The sequence below is a fragment of the Odontomachus brunneus genome, unplaced genomic scaffold, assembly GCF_010583005.1.
Source record: "Odontomachus brunneus isolate Ranch 3 - 2012 unplaced genomic scaffold, Obru_v1 Obru_scaffold_064, whole genome shotgun sequence".
NCBI lineage: Eukaryota > Metazoa > Arthropoda > Insecta > Hymenoptera > Formicidae > Odontomachus > Odontomachus brunneus.
The window spans coordinates 1,820,648-1,834,909 of record NW_022639514.1 but is presented as its reverse complement, the minus strand read 5'-3'; the positions used below and the strand labels follow the sequence as shown (position 1 = coordinate 1,834,909).

The window sequence follows — 14,262 nt, the reverse complement described above, 5'->3', positions numbered from 1 at the left end:
GTACGTACAAATATTTTATATCTATTATTTATTTTTCGCTTACTATATTAATGGACGGCTGTGCGATATGTAATAATCTCATTTTAGAAAATGTTATTATGAACATGTTAAGATAAATTTATATTATTGTATACAAGACTATATTAACCTTTTAAATGCAGACTTCAAAGCTAAATGATCGCTAAGGATGGAATATTTGGACGATCATAATTAAGCGATCAAAAGAAGAATGATTTCTTAAAAAATTGAAAATAGGAGACCGAGGCAAATTAAACGTTATTAAAACGTGTAAAAAAACAATTGTACATCATAATGTGTCCCGGTCATAATGTATCGGCTCAGTTAATAATTGCTGCTTCTGTTGCGAGAGTACAAGCCGAATAAATTTCTAAAACGCATAGATACGCTCACAGTACTTAAAAAATTAATGATATTCATATATAATACTTATATACATTTAACGTAAGTTAAATGATATTCATATATAATACTTATATACATTTAACGTAAGTTAAAGTACATCTTTATAAGAAAATATACTATATATATACTTTATGTATATACTATATATCGCTTATTTGCTGCAACAATGACAACTAAGAAATTACGATTTTTCAAAATAATGTTATCAATAAAAAAATTTAAATGGAAATCGTTCTTTTTATAGTAATAACTAAAAAATGCTAAAATTTTCATTTGTTATTGTTGTAGCAAATAAGCGATCTAAAATTAAAAAAGCGATCTGAACTAAAAAATTATGATTTTTCAAAAGCTGTTATTAATAAAAAATATAAACGGAAATCGTCTCTTTTATAGTAATAATTTAAAAAATGTTAAAATTTTTATTTATATCATTGTTGCAGCAAATGAATAATATATACTATATTAATATAATACACATAAAAATATATTAAAAAATAAAATTAAATGTATTAAAATTGGAAGTGTTATAATTTTCAAAAACTTGACATCATATCTTAAATAATTAAGCTAATGTATATGTCAATGTGAATTTTAGTTTCTAAAAAATATAAATGAACACATATCCTAATACATATTCATATATAATCTAAATCAGTGCCCGCAATTATTTCCACATTTCGGGCAGATTTCAGAGATAACGTCTACTACTCCTCTCCGCAGCCGCTCCCCGCTCGACTCGAAATTTTAACAATAGATTTACACATCATCCATGAGGTACTATTGTTGATGCGTTTTTTTAAGTGGTTTCCCCAGTTGGTCTATTGCACTATCAAGATGATGAAATATATGTTGGCTCAGCAGGAAAACACAAAATTTTATATCATAAAATATTAATTTGCTATTCATTCTCCAGATATTTTCAGTTGCAAGATAATATCGAAGCAGAGCACTCTCATTATTAACAAATATACTTTTTTTAAGATATCAATGTTTAAATTTCTGTAATCTCACATGAGAACTTTAACGCTCAATGGATATACAGTTACAAATAAAAATGTATTTATTTATAAAAATAGAAATTATTGGGGAAGAAAAATATTTTGATAATAATTTAATAGATCGATGATACGATCTTGAGGCCAAACATCTCACGCGCGATCGGCAGCCTAGCCGTCGAGCGGGAAGCGGCTGCGGGGGGAGTAGTAGGCGTTGCCTCTGAAATCTGCCCAAAATGTGGAAATAATTCCAGGCACTGATCTAAATCAGTAAAATGATGTCATAATCTTCAATAATTAATACGTGTGGAATAATTCATTTTCTCTTTGCGTTGAGAGTGCAAGAAAGTCTTTGTAATTACATAATTTTAAAAAGTAAATGAGATTCTATGAATAAAATATCTAGTGTCAGTTTCAAGACGTAAAATAGTGTACAGCAATTCCTGAAGACACAAGCAGCATCGAAATAGCGATACTTCCTGCACTATTACATCTATGATCAAAATAACAGAAACACCAAGTAACCTCATCGTAATAGTCACGATGTATATCCAACTGATGAATACTATTATTGACATAATGCCCTAATCGTACATCTTTAGCAGCAGGCCTACAACCTTCATAATGATCAGCAGGAATATCTGTTCTGAAGCTACGTACAGAGCTTAGACATTCACGTGTGATGATTGTTTCAGCTGAAAAAAATTTCACAATAATATAAGTTTATGTAATTTTATCAAAATAAACTTACTTCCGAAAAAAGGAATTCTCGATTACTATAAAAATGATAAAAATGTCCCAAATAATCCTATATGTGCCGTACGACTAATTAAGTTCTTTTTTAATATAGATGAATGTACCATCTTTAGAATCCCGACGAATATCTTTCCAGGAACTAGGTTCCTGAGACGTCGGAAGCCTAGAAATGGTGTGCTCGTCTATACTAACCTACTCCCAAAAGGGACTTAATTAATGAACAGCAGTGTGACAGAAACTGTGAACAGAAGCATTTCTGTCAAAAAAAATCTTTAAAGCTTATTTTGATCCTTAAAAATATTTTATTTGAGGTTAGAAATTCTGTCATATAGAATATTCTGGTTCAGAATATTTATATTTTATAGTATATTATATAATAATTTTTATTATAGTATATTATATAATAAATATATAGTAGTTTATTATAGTATATTTTATAATATACTATATATAATTTGTATTACACATAGTTATTATCTATATGCATACCACATCTCTTGTAATTAAATAACCAACATATATATGTTTTGCACATATTATGCACATATGAATATATTTCTATACAAAATATATTAACATCAAAAGAATCAATAAGAAGTTACTAATTTAATCTAAACCAACTGTGAATATATAGCTTCAATTTTGCTTACGACAAAAATCTTATATTTAGAACTATTTTGGACAATTTTATCAAATCTTATAACAATCAGAGATGGAAACATTTAGCAGGATTTTCCATGAAATTAATCAGAAATAGTAAAATATTATCTTGTAAGTAACATAAATATCCTTACAAAAAAGATACAAAAAAACTGTCAATTTTAGATGTTAACACTCAAATTTAGGTGTTTATTCCCAGTTTTTGGGTGTTTACACCCAAAATTGAGGGTTTTTTGTAATGGTATAGTTACCTCCTTTACGTTCAAGTATCTTCACACACTTGTCGTCATATTCTGGACAGGTTTCTCCCCAATACCATAACCAATTTAAAGGTGTCCCACATCCAGGATTATTACTATTACATCTATAACAGTACAGGCTGCTTCCTGCAGTCAATTTGAATATTATTAACTCAAAGTAACAAAGTAACACGTTTCAAAGTGACAAAGCCACACCCTTTTCCTCAAAGTAAAATACTATACCTTGGCATACTAAGATACTCCAGAGCAAAATTGTGAGGTATATTTTTCTCGTCATTATCACAGTGAAATATTAGCACTTGATTTGCTACTTTATGTATGTTTGTTTATATTCGTCTGGCACACTGATGTTGCACGGCAAACTCCCACACTACGTAAACCTGCCGAGAAATACAGGAATGACACACCAGACACAACTCGTGACATCATTTGGTAATAGCCATAGACGTAGCATATATAGACTGCGTCTTTTCAATATTTCCTATAGCTTGAACTAGAGAGTCTCATAGTGAGAGAGTGACAAACTCTATAACGTGACACCTCTCTTCTGATTGGTTGCACCCCATGGGGTGCGTTCAGATTCCCTACCCGGATGTTCTCTGTTACTAGAAACACTATAGAATATGTTACATATAAGGTTTGTTTGAGTTGCTTGTACTTTTCACACTTTTACACCTAATGCTCGTTGCACACTAGTGCACCTCAAACAACACAAATTTTCCAAAATACATTCTGAAGACATTTTCAGGACGGAGGGACGTCATCAAAGTATTCTTAGGACGTTCTTTGAAGATGTGAATAGTCTGAAAATAACTAATATCCAATAAGTTTATTCGTATTAATTGAACTTTTTACACTTTCACACTTAGTGCACATTAATTCTTTAGAAGTCTAAAAATGGCGTCATGTTTTCCGTGTTAGGGCCATCACACACAAAATTACATAGCGCATATGCATAGCATAAGATCATATAGACCAATGAGCATTGAATATTAAGTCGCCATATTGATGATTGATACTTAATATTCGATGCTCATTGGTCCATACTATCTTATGCTATGCATATGCGTCTATGTAATTTTGTGTGTGATGGCCTTTACGTTTACGATACTGTTGGAAACAATTGCTACAATCTTTGTGGCCAGAGGGACGGTCATGAATCTTTTCACCTAAAGTGAACTCGTGAAAAGTGAAAAATCTAACCTTGAAAATATATGGAAATGTACACTTTTCACAAGTTTACATTGGAGGAAAGGATTTACGATCGCATTCAAGTACTGCAAAACAATTCACTTCTCATAGTTTCACATACTAAAAATATTAAAAATATTAAATAATTAAGAAAATCCAGAGTTCTCATGTAAAAATATTCATGATTGATGCCTTGCTCCTTGATGTACTTAAGCAATCATATTGTTCCTGTGGATAAAAGACAGAGCAGAGCAAGAGCAGCCATAGAATATATTAGTTACAGATGGGAATATGTACTATTCTTTCGGATCTAGTTCTTACTCGCTCTGCGCTTGATATCGTAAGCAACCTAAGACACTTCTTGTATTAGAATGCACCCGGGTAAGGAATCTGAACGCAGCCATGGATGTGGGAATATGAGGATAGTGCGTAAGCTGAGTTTATCGGCAAGAGGGGTAAAGCCGATTTGAGGGACGAAGTATCTCTAAAACTGTACCTGAATTTGATTGGTTGAGTTGTACTCATGCGCAGTACCACTAATAAACGAAATATTAAGAACATGAACATATTTCCATAATGGCTTCGGCCATTCAGTTTTGTCAATCGCTGTTCGTTCGCACTAAAGAGGGGCGAAAGTCAGTCCGTCTTATAACTTTCGATTTGTTTCGCGCTCGCGAGTGGGATTCTGCGCAGAATTTCGCGATTGCTCGGAGCGGCTATATTTGTGAATTGTGCAATTTTCGTTAGTGGTGTCCTGTGGCGAAGTTCCGCGGCGTCTCGACGATCGCGTTGCGACGTTGTCGCAAAAGAGTCGACGGTCACCGCGTAACAAGATATCCGTCGGCCGGGCATCCGTCGGATGCTCTCCAAGATTTCCGTCGCGGTTGTGTGACCAACTGAGCGACTCTCCGAAGATTTCCGTTCTAAATCGCGATCGAATCGAGATTGCCTCGGTGTGAACTCGTTGACTATGTAAAATAAAGTGAATCACTAAGCCATAACGAGTCAGTTAATCAATGATTTCGCCTCTCTTTCCTCACTTCATCGGACTTCGTGCGAGGTCGATCCATCACGCGGAATTCACTCTCCGAATCGGAGCGAATTCGCTACAATCAGAAATATTTTTAAGATGTTGCATTAATCTCAAATAAGTATTAAAATAACATTTGAAAAATATTTTTTGTAATGTTTTTGAAACGTTTAAACAACATTCAGAAAAATTATATCATAAAATAACATGTGAAAAATATAAATGCAATATTATTAAAAAATGTTCAAACATTGCACATGAAGCCAACGTTTCTAAACGTTAATTTTTTATGATGATAGTAGAAACGGGCTGCATTTCTGTATTCATAGTAATAAAGAACAATAATTATTTGAAATAGGCGCAAAAAATCGGCTCTTCTCAAGGCCATCAAATTTTATAACGATGAAACAATACTCGAACGCATAAAATATGAAATAATTATTTCTCGCGTGTTTATGCAACACTAAAATTAAAAATACTCTACTTCGACAACCTATACAAGCACTGTATTGTTGCAGTATTCTATACTGAAATAAATCCAATTTTTTTTTTTCAAGAGCAGTTATTAAGAAGCACTTGTCGAAGTCTCCTGAGAACCCTTCCCCAAGATCTTTTTTTACATTACAGTAATTTCCTTGCTAACAAGAAAAAAATACATGGACGTTCGAGTGAGCGAAACAGTTGTTGGGACACCGCGTATTGCTCACGTATAGACGCGACAGTGTGAGTCGAGCATTTTTTTATGCGTCACACGTATTTTAAGACGGCATTTCTGTCCACGACGTCTTATAATGTTATTTCTCTCGCTCTTACCTCTACGATAGAGAATGGAAGATCGCCGCGTCTCCCACTACTATTCTCTCTTCAAGCGTCCGACGATCGTATACCGCTAGCCCCCTCTGCCACACCGTGCTGCTCGTGCCTCACCTACAGGCAGCAGTGAGTGAGTGACGCGTCATCGTGTGCGAGTCACACAGATTTACGGACGGCATTAACGCCGGTGCGTATACACATAGCAGTCCTAATCTCACATTATCTGTTCTTAGCTACACCAGTGCAGTAGTGTAGCTGAAAAGAGTCAATTATGAGTTAGAGTGAAATAGTGTACGTCTTTCTTCCTCGCAGGATTTATTTAACATAAACGGGCGGACCTCGTGTCCAGGGCCTCTGTTACAGAGTCACCATTTCAGCTTAAAGACCCTCAAACAGAGGCTGACTATGCTAGAGAATATGGCTTGAAAAATGGCGGCGATGAATATGTGTGAGCCATTGATCTCTAACTATACTTGATAATGCAGGCCTTTGTTCTCGAGCGGTCCGAAAGAGATAGTTGAGTGAGGACGGTATACCCTTGTCTAACCAACTCGAGGTACCACGTGACTCAATGTACAACCCACTCTAAAAACATTAATTTCCCCACACATTTCCCATACATCGTATATTTATATATAATATATATAAGAGAAAATAAATGACACCATTTCTTTAGATAACGTATACTAGCAGCGATAGCAGTTTTATCGTATCGAATAACGAGTAGTACTGGTCAGTTCGTACTCACATTTCGAAACTGATGTTTTTAGTCACGGTGATTTACGCTTGAAAGAGACAACTACGTTCCAATTCGACTATTTCTTTCTGACCGTTTGGTACCGTGGAGGGGGTAGGCAGTGAGCCTTCCAGTATGGTTATAATTCAATAGTGTGAGCTGGTGAGTGAATGCGTAATCTATTAAATGTGCGTGTGTATCGTACGATGTGCACAACTCCGTATTGGTATTGCCATTTTTCGGACTATCATTCCGTGCGCTAATCACGCGAAGACCCCCAATGTCCAGTCTCTGTTTGAGGATCTCTATTTCAACTGAAATTGAAACCAGACCCCTCTCCGTTTTCTCTCTAGCCTACTCATTTCATTCGTGTACTTACAAGGAAACTCACACAAGTGTCCGTCTCCGATTTTCATGAACTTGTAATATGTTGTACTTTAGATAAAAATAACAGAAACGTTTTTTATTATATGTGCTCTTTCATAAGTTTAGGGGGTAACATACTCCTTTGAAAAAAATCGGTTTCTTTCATTCGAAGGGAATATAATGAAAATAATAAGGGATAGAAAAAATATTTTTAATAAAAGTTGAATAGTTTGAAGAGTACTTCATAGAAATTATTAAAAATTTTTTTTTGTTAATATAATAATAAAATTTTGTTTTATTTTTTCAAATAATTTCTGTAAAGTACTCTTCAAACCATTCAACTTTTATTCAAAATATTTTTTTCTATCTCTTATAGTTTTAATTATATTCCCTTCGAATAAAAGAATCTGATTTTTTCAAAGGAATATTTCACCCCCTAAACATGCGAAAGGGTACACATAATAAAAAATGTATGTATTATTTTAATCTAAAGTACAACATACTACAAGTTCATGAAAATCGGAGACGGACACTTGTGTGAGTTTCCGCGTTAGTACAGAACAGAACTAAGAAATTATGAATATGGGCTATGCTAATTCCTGGCTTTACTCGCTACTATAGTAAAAGTATATAAATGCTTGCTATATATATCTAGCTATATATATCGTTGCATGAACGAAAATCATAACGTCATTTTCAGAAAACCAAAAGAATTATAGCCAATGTACCGCTGGCTTTATTGTTACGTTCTAAGCTGCGTTCCGAAAGAAGGGCACCAAACCTCCATAGGCGTTTCGCCTAGATTTTTCGGAATGCTCGTTTGGACTTGATTTTTGGGTGTTCGTGCAGAACGCTCGCTTAGCTCTACGTCCCTATGGAGTTGGTGTGTTACAATTTTGTATATACAGGGTGTCCCGCGTAAGATGTGCCAAAAGAAAAATATAAATAGAACAGATAAAACTGAACAAAAATTGAAGATGTCATTTTTCAAACAAACACGTAAAATTTCGAGATATTAATAAAAATAAAAGTTGGACAAATTTGAGCGCGCGACGCGACAGGCAGGACATACGGCCGCCGCGGCCGGCGAAGAAAATGGACGAGCGCACACGTACACGTACGCACACACGGAGCTACCCATTTCCGTATGCCAAACAGCCTACCTCTCTGGCCTATAAGATAGGTCCGCGAGCTATCATCCATTTTTTTCGCCGGCCGTGGTGAGCCGTGTGTCCCGCTTGCCGCGTCGCCGCGCTCTGATATTTCCAACTATTTTAATTAATATCTCGAAATTTTGTTGTTTGTTTGAAAAATGACCTCTACAATTTTTGTTCACTTTTATCTGTTCTATTTATATTTTTCCTTTGGCACATCTTACGTGGGACACCCTGTATATGTGGCGCACACTGATGTATATGTACATGCGCTTATACTCATGGTTGGCACCATAGACACAATGTATCTGAATCAAGCGTTGAGGGATAAGAACTTAAAGAGGAGAGGAGAGGAGGTGAGAAAAAAACTCACTCTGTTTTATAACTCTTGCGTCTTCTCTCCTTTGTGCATATGTACAAAATGTACAAGAGACAATATAAGAGGCACAAAACAGTGTGTTCCTTTTCTACGTACACTTCGATCTCCACTCTTCAAATATAGGAAAACGCTAGGTCTAGATATATTATGTCTATGGTCGACATGCTACGTGACCATGCAATACTTGGACTAGAATGGCTAGACTGCTTCTAGACTAGTTCTAGCAGGATATCGACTGATATCGACGTCTGAAAAATGTTCAAACGATTCGAAGCGAAATTTAAAATCTACTAAATGTCTCGAAAATGCTAACGTATAACAAATACTAATGAAAATCTGCACAATGTGTGAACAGCACTTAAATACGTTCAACATTTAACGCTGTGTACACTGAGGAAAAAATTACATTAAAATCAACAAATATTTCTTTGATGGATGCCATTAACATATTTACTTAAATCTAAATTTTTTTTATTTAAATCAAATATTGTTTATCTGATTTAAGTAAACAATATTTGGTTTAAATAAAGAAAATTTATATGTAAATAAATATGTTAATCTTTAGACTGCTGGCATATTTTCATTAGAAAAGCGGTTCTTTTTTCTCAAAAATTTTTCTATATAAGTAACATACACGTGGCGCAATATTTTTAAATTTGTGCAAAGCGACAAAAGTGGCTTTCCCGGCAGGGAACGCACGATTAAATATACAAAATTTTTGTTTTCTCAAAAATAGTATATTTGAAGTTTTTTGGTATCGCTAATTCCAACTCTGAGCATAGATTTATGAAATTTCGAGTCCTAAACGCAATATTGACAATATAAATAAATACAAATATATAGATCCATGGAGTCTTTTTGTTTGGTTTTTTAATGTTTAATTTGGTATTTTTTTTACTTTTTTTGCTTGTTTTATAATTTTTTATTTTTTATATTTTATTTTTTAAATATTTTTCAGCATTTATATTTTTTTGTACACTTATGATTTTTTTATGCTGACTTTTTCCCGTAATTATGATAAAATTTCTTTCAACTTTTCAAAGCAGGGTGTTATGTATGGAGTATTACAATTAGTGCATATGTTTTGGCGACGTAAGTGCGAACAATAACGAAGCGCGAACAAGTATGAAGCGGGCATCGGAGAAACACGCATTGAGTAAGTTACATATACACATGTATGTTTAATATATTTAGTATTTAAAATACTACTAAAAATAGTAGTATTTTAACTCAAACTCAAGAGTTACGAAAGTGGCTTTCCCAGCAGTCTAAAGGTAAATGGCCTATCAAAGAAATATTTGTTGATTTTAAAGTAATTTTTCTTTTAGTGTATGAATAATGTCTTCCCAGGTAGCAAGATGATGTTTAAAGACGTCATCTTGCTACCTGGGTTGTTTATTTTTTTCAACATTATAATACACGGAAATGAGAAATCATGACGACTAATGCTAACTCCGCGCCGTTCACAACGATTAACTTTCTTTCATGCGAGATAGAGAGAGAGAGAGAGAAAGAGAGAGAGAGAGAGAGAGAGAGAGAGAGAGAGAGGGAGAGAGAGAGAGAGGGAGAGAGAGAGAGATCTAAAGATTAAAATAAATAATTTTCTCTAAATAAGTTAGCTAATCTTTTAAATCTTTATTAGCTTATTTAATATTTGCTTATCATATATAGTCAAAATGCACAATTAAATACATTGTCATGGTCAAGAAATAAGATAATTGGATATCGTTGGTAGATAAAATAAGTGAGATAATTGAATATCTCAAATATTTACTGGAAATGTGTTTGTATATTGTATACAACTTACATAAAGAGAAAAAGAATTCTTTAGATTTAATATTTTTACTTATTTCTATGTATGGTATGTATAACTCTGGTTTGTTTTGTTAAAATGATATATTCTTATACAAAATACAATTTTTTGTTTATAAAAACTGTATGTGTTATCTTTCGTTGAAGGAAACCATTTGATATAAAAAAAATTATTTAAAATTATATTATTCAGACGTTTTTTAAGATTTAATAATTCGATTTGTTTGATTTAGAATTCCATGAATTTGTTTTAAATTATATTTTTGTTTGTATTAACTATTATAATAATACGTAAAAAGATTTTAAAGTAATCATGGAATCATTGGTTTAATAATATGGTTTAATAATATACAGTCATTAAAATTATTAGTCACTTTTGTTTTTCTGAGTATCTTGAAACTAAGCGTAAACTTTCTGTTCGCGCATTGTTTTGATTTCTACTGACCTTGTGAAACATTTAAACAATTGAAATATAAAATCCATTAACTTTCTTAGTGGAATAGCAATATTATTTAAAAAACTTTATTTTGTATTTCCACTTTGATTAATATAGATACGATTATTTCCATGTGATAAGCAATTGCTAAACTTTTTGTCTTTTCACTACTTACAGTGTATCCGAAGCTTCAAAATATCCCTAAAATATGTGAGTTGAGTGGAACAAAACAGGAACAAATTCTTCCCATACAATACGTGACGTATTAAAAGACATTTAAAAGATGTCTTAAATAATTGTCGAGAAGATGTCTTTATAATAACTTTCACATATCTTATGTCCCGATTTAAAACATGTGTTGTTTAAGACTACTTTAAATCTATAAATATAATATTCATACACATTATATATATGTACATACACATAATTTATTTTTTATAAATATATAAAAATTCCTTCTCAAAATGTTTTCTTAATTTAAAATAAATTCTTTCTTTCAATTATATAAGTATCATCACACTCCAGTAAGCAAGGAATATTAAATTAACGTTTAGAAACGACGTTGATTTCATGTGCATTATTTGAACATTTTTTAATAATATTGCATTTATATTTTTCACATGTTATTTTGTGATATGATTTTTCTGAATGTTGTTTAAATGTTTCAAAAACATTACAAAAAATATATTTTTCAAATGTTACTTTAACATTTATTTGAGATCAATGCAACATCTTAAAAATATTTCTGACGATTAAAACGTTATGGCAACCCTATTTCAACATTATTGAAACTTCCAAATCGCGATCAAAGTATATTTATAATGATGTTCGATATAATATTAAACTCTACATATTTGACAATATTACATGTTCTCGAATGTCATTGTAGTAACATTGTATTAATGATTTCTTGCTTACTGGTACTATCACTTCAACTCGTCTCATAATCGATTACTGCACATACCCAGACAACACGTATGTCTAAATGGTCGTCTTAAAGACATCTTAAGAAAAACATCTTTAAGACTTTACTAAAAGACGTCATAAAAACATCTTTCAGTAAAGTCTTAAAGATATCTTTTTAAAGACATCTTTAAGATGTTCTTTTTAAGACGTTATTGAGTCTTCCCAGTCAACATAGTTATATAGCTGCTATATAACAACTATAAATCTCAACATCACGTGTTATATAACGTGGAAGTAATTTTAACGTAACTGTAATATAAAAATTTCACCCTTATTCAAAAGTAAAAATAATGAAACATATATGTTACATATCAGAGTTCATACTTCATGAATGTTACATCAATGTTACATATATGTTATATCCCAGCAAACACAGATATATAACAGTTACATTGCCGTAATGAAACGGAATATAATATGCAATATAATATGTATATAGTAGGTTATATAGACGTTCGTTGTAATTTCCTATTCACACGTGTTACAGTTATATAACGTGAATATAACATAAAAGTAACATGTGACTAAAAAGTTATATAAAAGTTATGTGTTATTTGTTAGCAAATTAACACATATATTTTTTTGTTGAATTCCAACGATTTATTCATTAGTATGGTTCAGATAAGTGATAATGTATGATTATTTTGTCTAAATAATTAAAAAAAAACTGACATTTTATATTCCGTATTATTTCAATTATTCGTGAAACTCGCGTGGTTTCGATCCTATGTCAGGCTGGCATCCATTTTTAGATCATGTTGTTCAATGCTTAAAACTTCAATGATCGTCAGGGAACTGGTGATGCTGATGCGCCGTAACAATATTTCTCTCTTGATAGATAATATTTACAATATATTCTTATATCGTTCAAAAAATGTTATGACACATTTGTTGGTAAATGTTTAACACAACAATCACAATATGATTAATATTGATACAATGTTGTATCAGTAATCAAATTTTAACCTACAACTCGCAAAAGAGAGAGAATATTCCTTCTTTCTCTCTCACAATACTTTGACAGAGTAAGGTTATGATTAGACTCTTTTTGTAAGAACTCTAGTTTTACAATATCGTGATAGCGATCCTTGCATATATTAAAATATCACATTTTATGTACGAGAAACACCTAAAATATAATTTCACATTAGTGTATAAAAATATTGCACAACTGAAATGTAATGCAAATATTAGACTTCTTATATAACATGTTATATTATAAAGTTATGTTGCTGTTATATTGTTGATGTAACTTAACCAGTAAATAACATAATAACATAACAGTTTTATGACATAGTTATATCGCAGTTATAAAGGAAATTAAGTAACCTCAATATTAATAACGTATAATAGCAATTATATTACATGTTATTCCTGTGTTATATCACGGTTATGTTCTTTGTTTGCTGGGATTATATTATTTATAATAGCTACGAAAAAATATTATAGCCTGTTGATAATTAAGACAATTGTAAATATAAGAAAGGACTATGAAACGACCTTAGTATGCACTGGTGCGCACTAGTGTTTCCAATTGAATTCACCATGAGACAAAAATATGTTTTCTCATTTTATTGCACCATTGTGAACCACTTCAACAGTGCAATAGAAAAGAACAGACTAAGCGAATATCGGAACAATGCAGCACGAAAATAACCACTGAGTGAGTTTATACAATTATAGAAAGGACATTAAAATTAAAAAGAACTGTATTGTACTTGTTATAATATATTCGTTATATAACTGTTTTATTTTCAGATTATATAGCAGTAATTGAATGTGTTGATTCAGCAGTTATATAGAAGAAGACATTAAAATTACAGAAATGTAATGTAACTGTTATGATTATATATTCCTTATATAACTTTTTTACATTTAAGTTATGTAGCCGCAACTGAATGTTATGACTAGCAGTTATGTAGAAAAAGACATTAATATTACAAAACTGTGGTATAACTGTTATAACATTTTCGTTATATAATTTTTTTATAGTTTAGGTTAGCAGCAACTGAATGTGCTGATTGAGCAGTTATGTAGAAAAAAAATAGTAAAATTTCATAATTGTAATATAACTGTTATAGCAAATTCGTTATATAACTTGTTACTTCCAAGTTATATAGCCGCAACTGAATGTGTTTATGGAAAAGATGTTTTTACGATGCCTTTGAGGCTTTCTATAAACATACATTTCAAAATGATCTCTTCTAAATGTTTTTGGAATATTCATATAAATATATATATATATATATATATATATATATATATATATATATATATATATATAT

The 14,262-nt window shown here is 31.8% G+C and overlaps 1 protein-coding gene across 1 annotated transcript; it reads right to left on the bottom strand.

The window, feature by feature from the left end:
• Positions 1-932: 932 nt before the first annotated feature.
• LOC116846448 lies at positions 933-3,575 on the bottom strand. Its single transcript, XM_032820261.1, has 3 exons — positions 3,317-3,575; positions 3,086-3,220; positions 933-2,113 (listed from the first exon to the last, which is right to left on the bottom strand). Exons 1-3 carry the CDS (start codon positions 3,369-3,371, stop codon positions 1,833-1,835), a joined length of 471 nt encoding a protein of 156 aa, XP_032676152.1. The 5' UTR covers positions 3,372-3,575; the 3' UTR covers positions 933-1,832.
• Positions 3,576-14,262: the final 10,687 nt, after the last annotated feature.

Bases quoted from the DNA above. Each gene is read 5' to 3' on its own strand.
- LOC116846448 (XM_032820261.1), bottom strand. From the start codon at position 3,371: ATGACGAGAAAAATATACCTCACAATTTTGCTCTGGAGTATCTTAGTA. The intron at 3,221-3,316 runs GTATAGTATTTT...AATTGACTGCAG, and splicing joins GAGTATCTTAGTATGCCAAG to GAAGCAGCCTGTACTGTTAT. The intron at 2,114-3,085 runs GTAACTATACCA...AATTTTTTTCAG, and splicing joins GATACTTGAACGTAAAGGAG to CTGAAACAATCATCACACGT.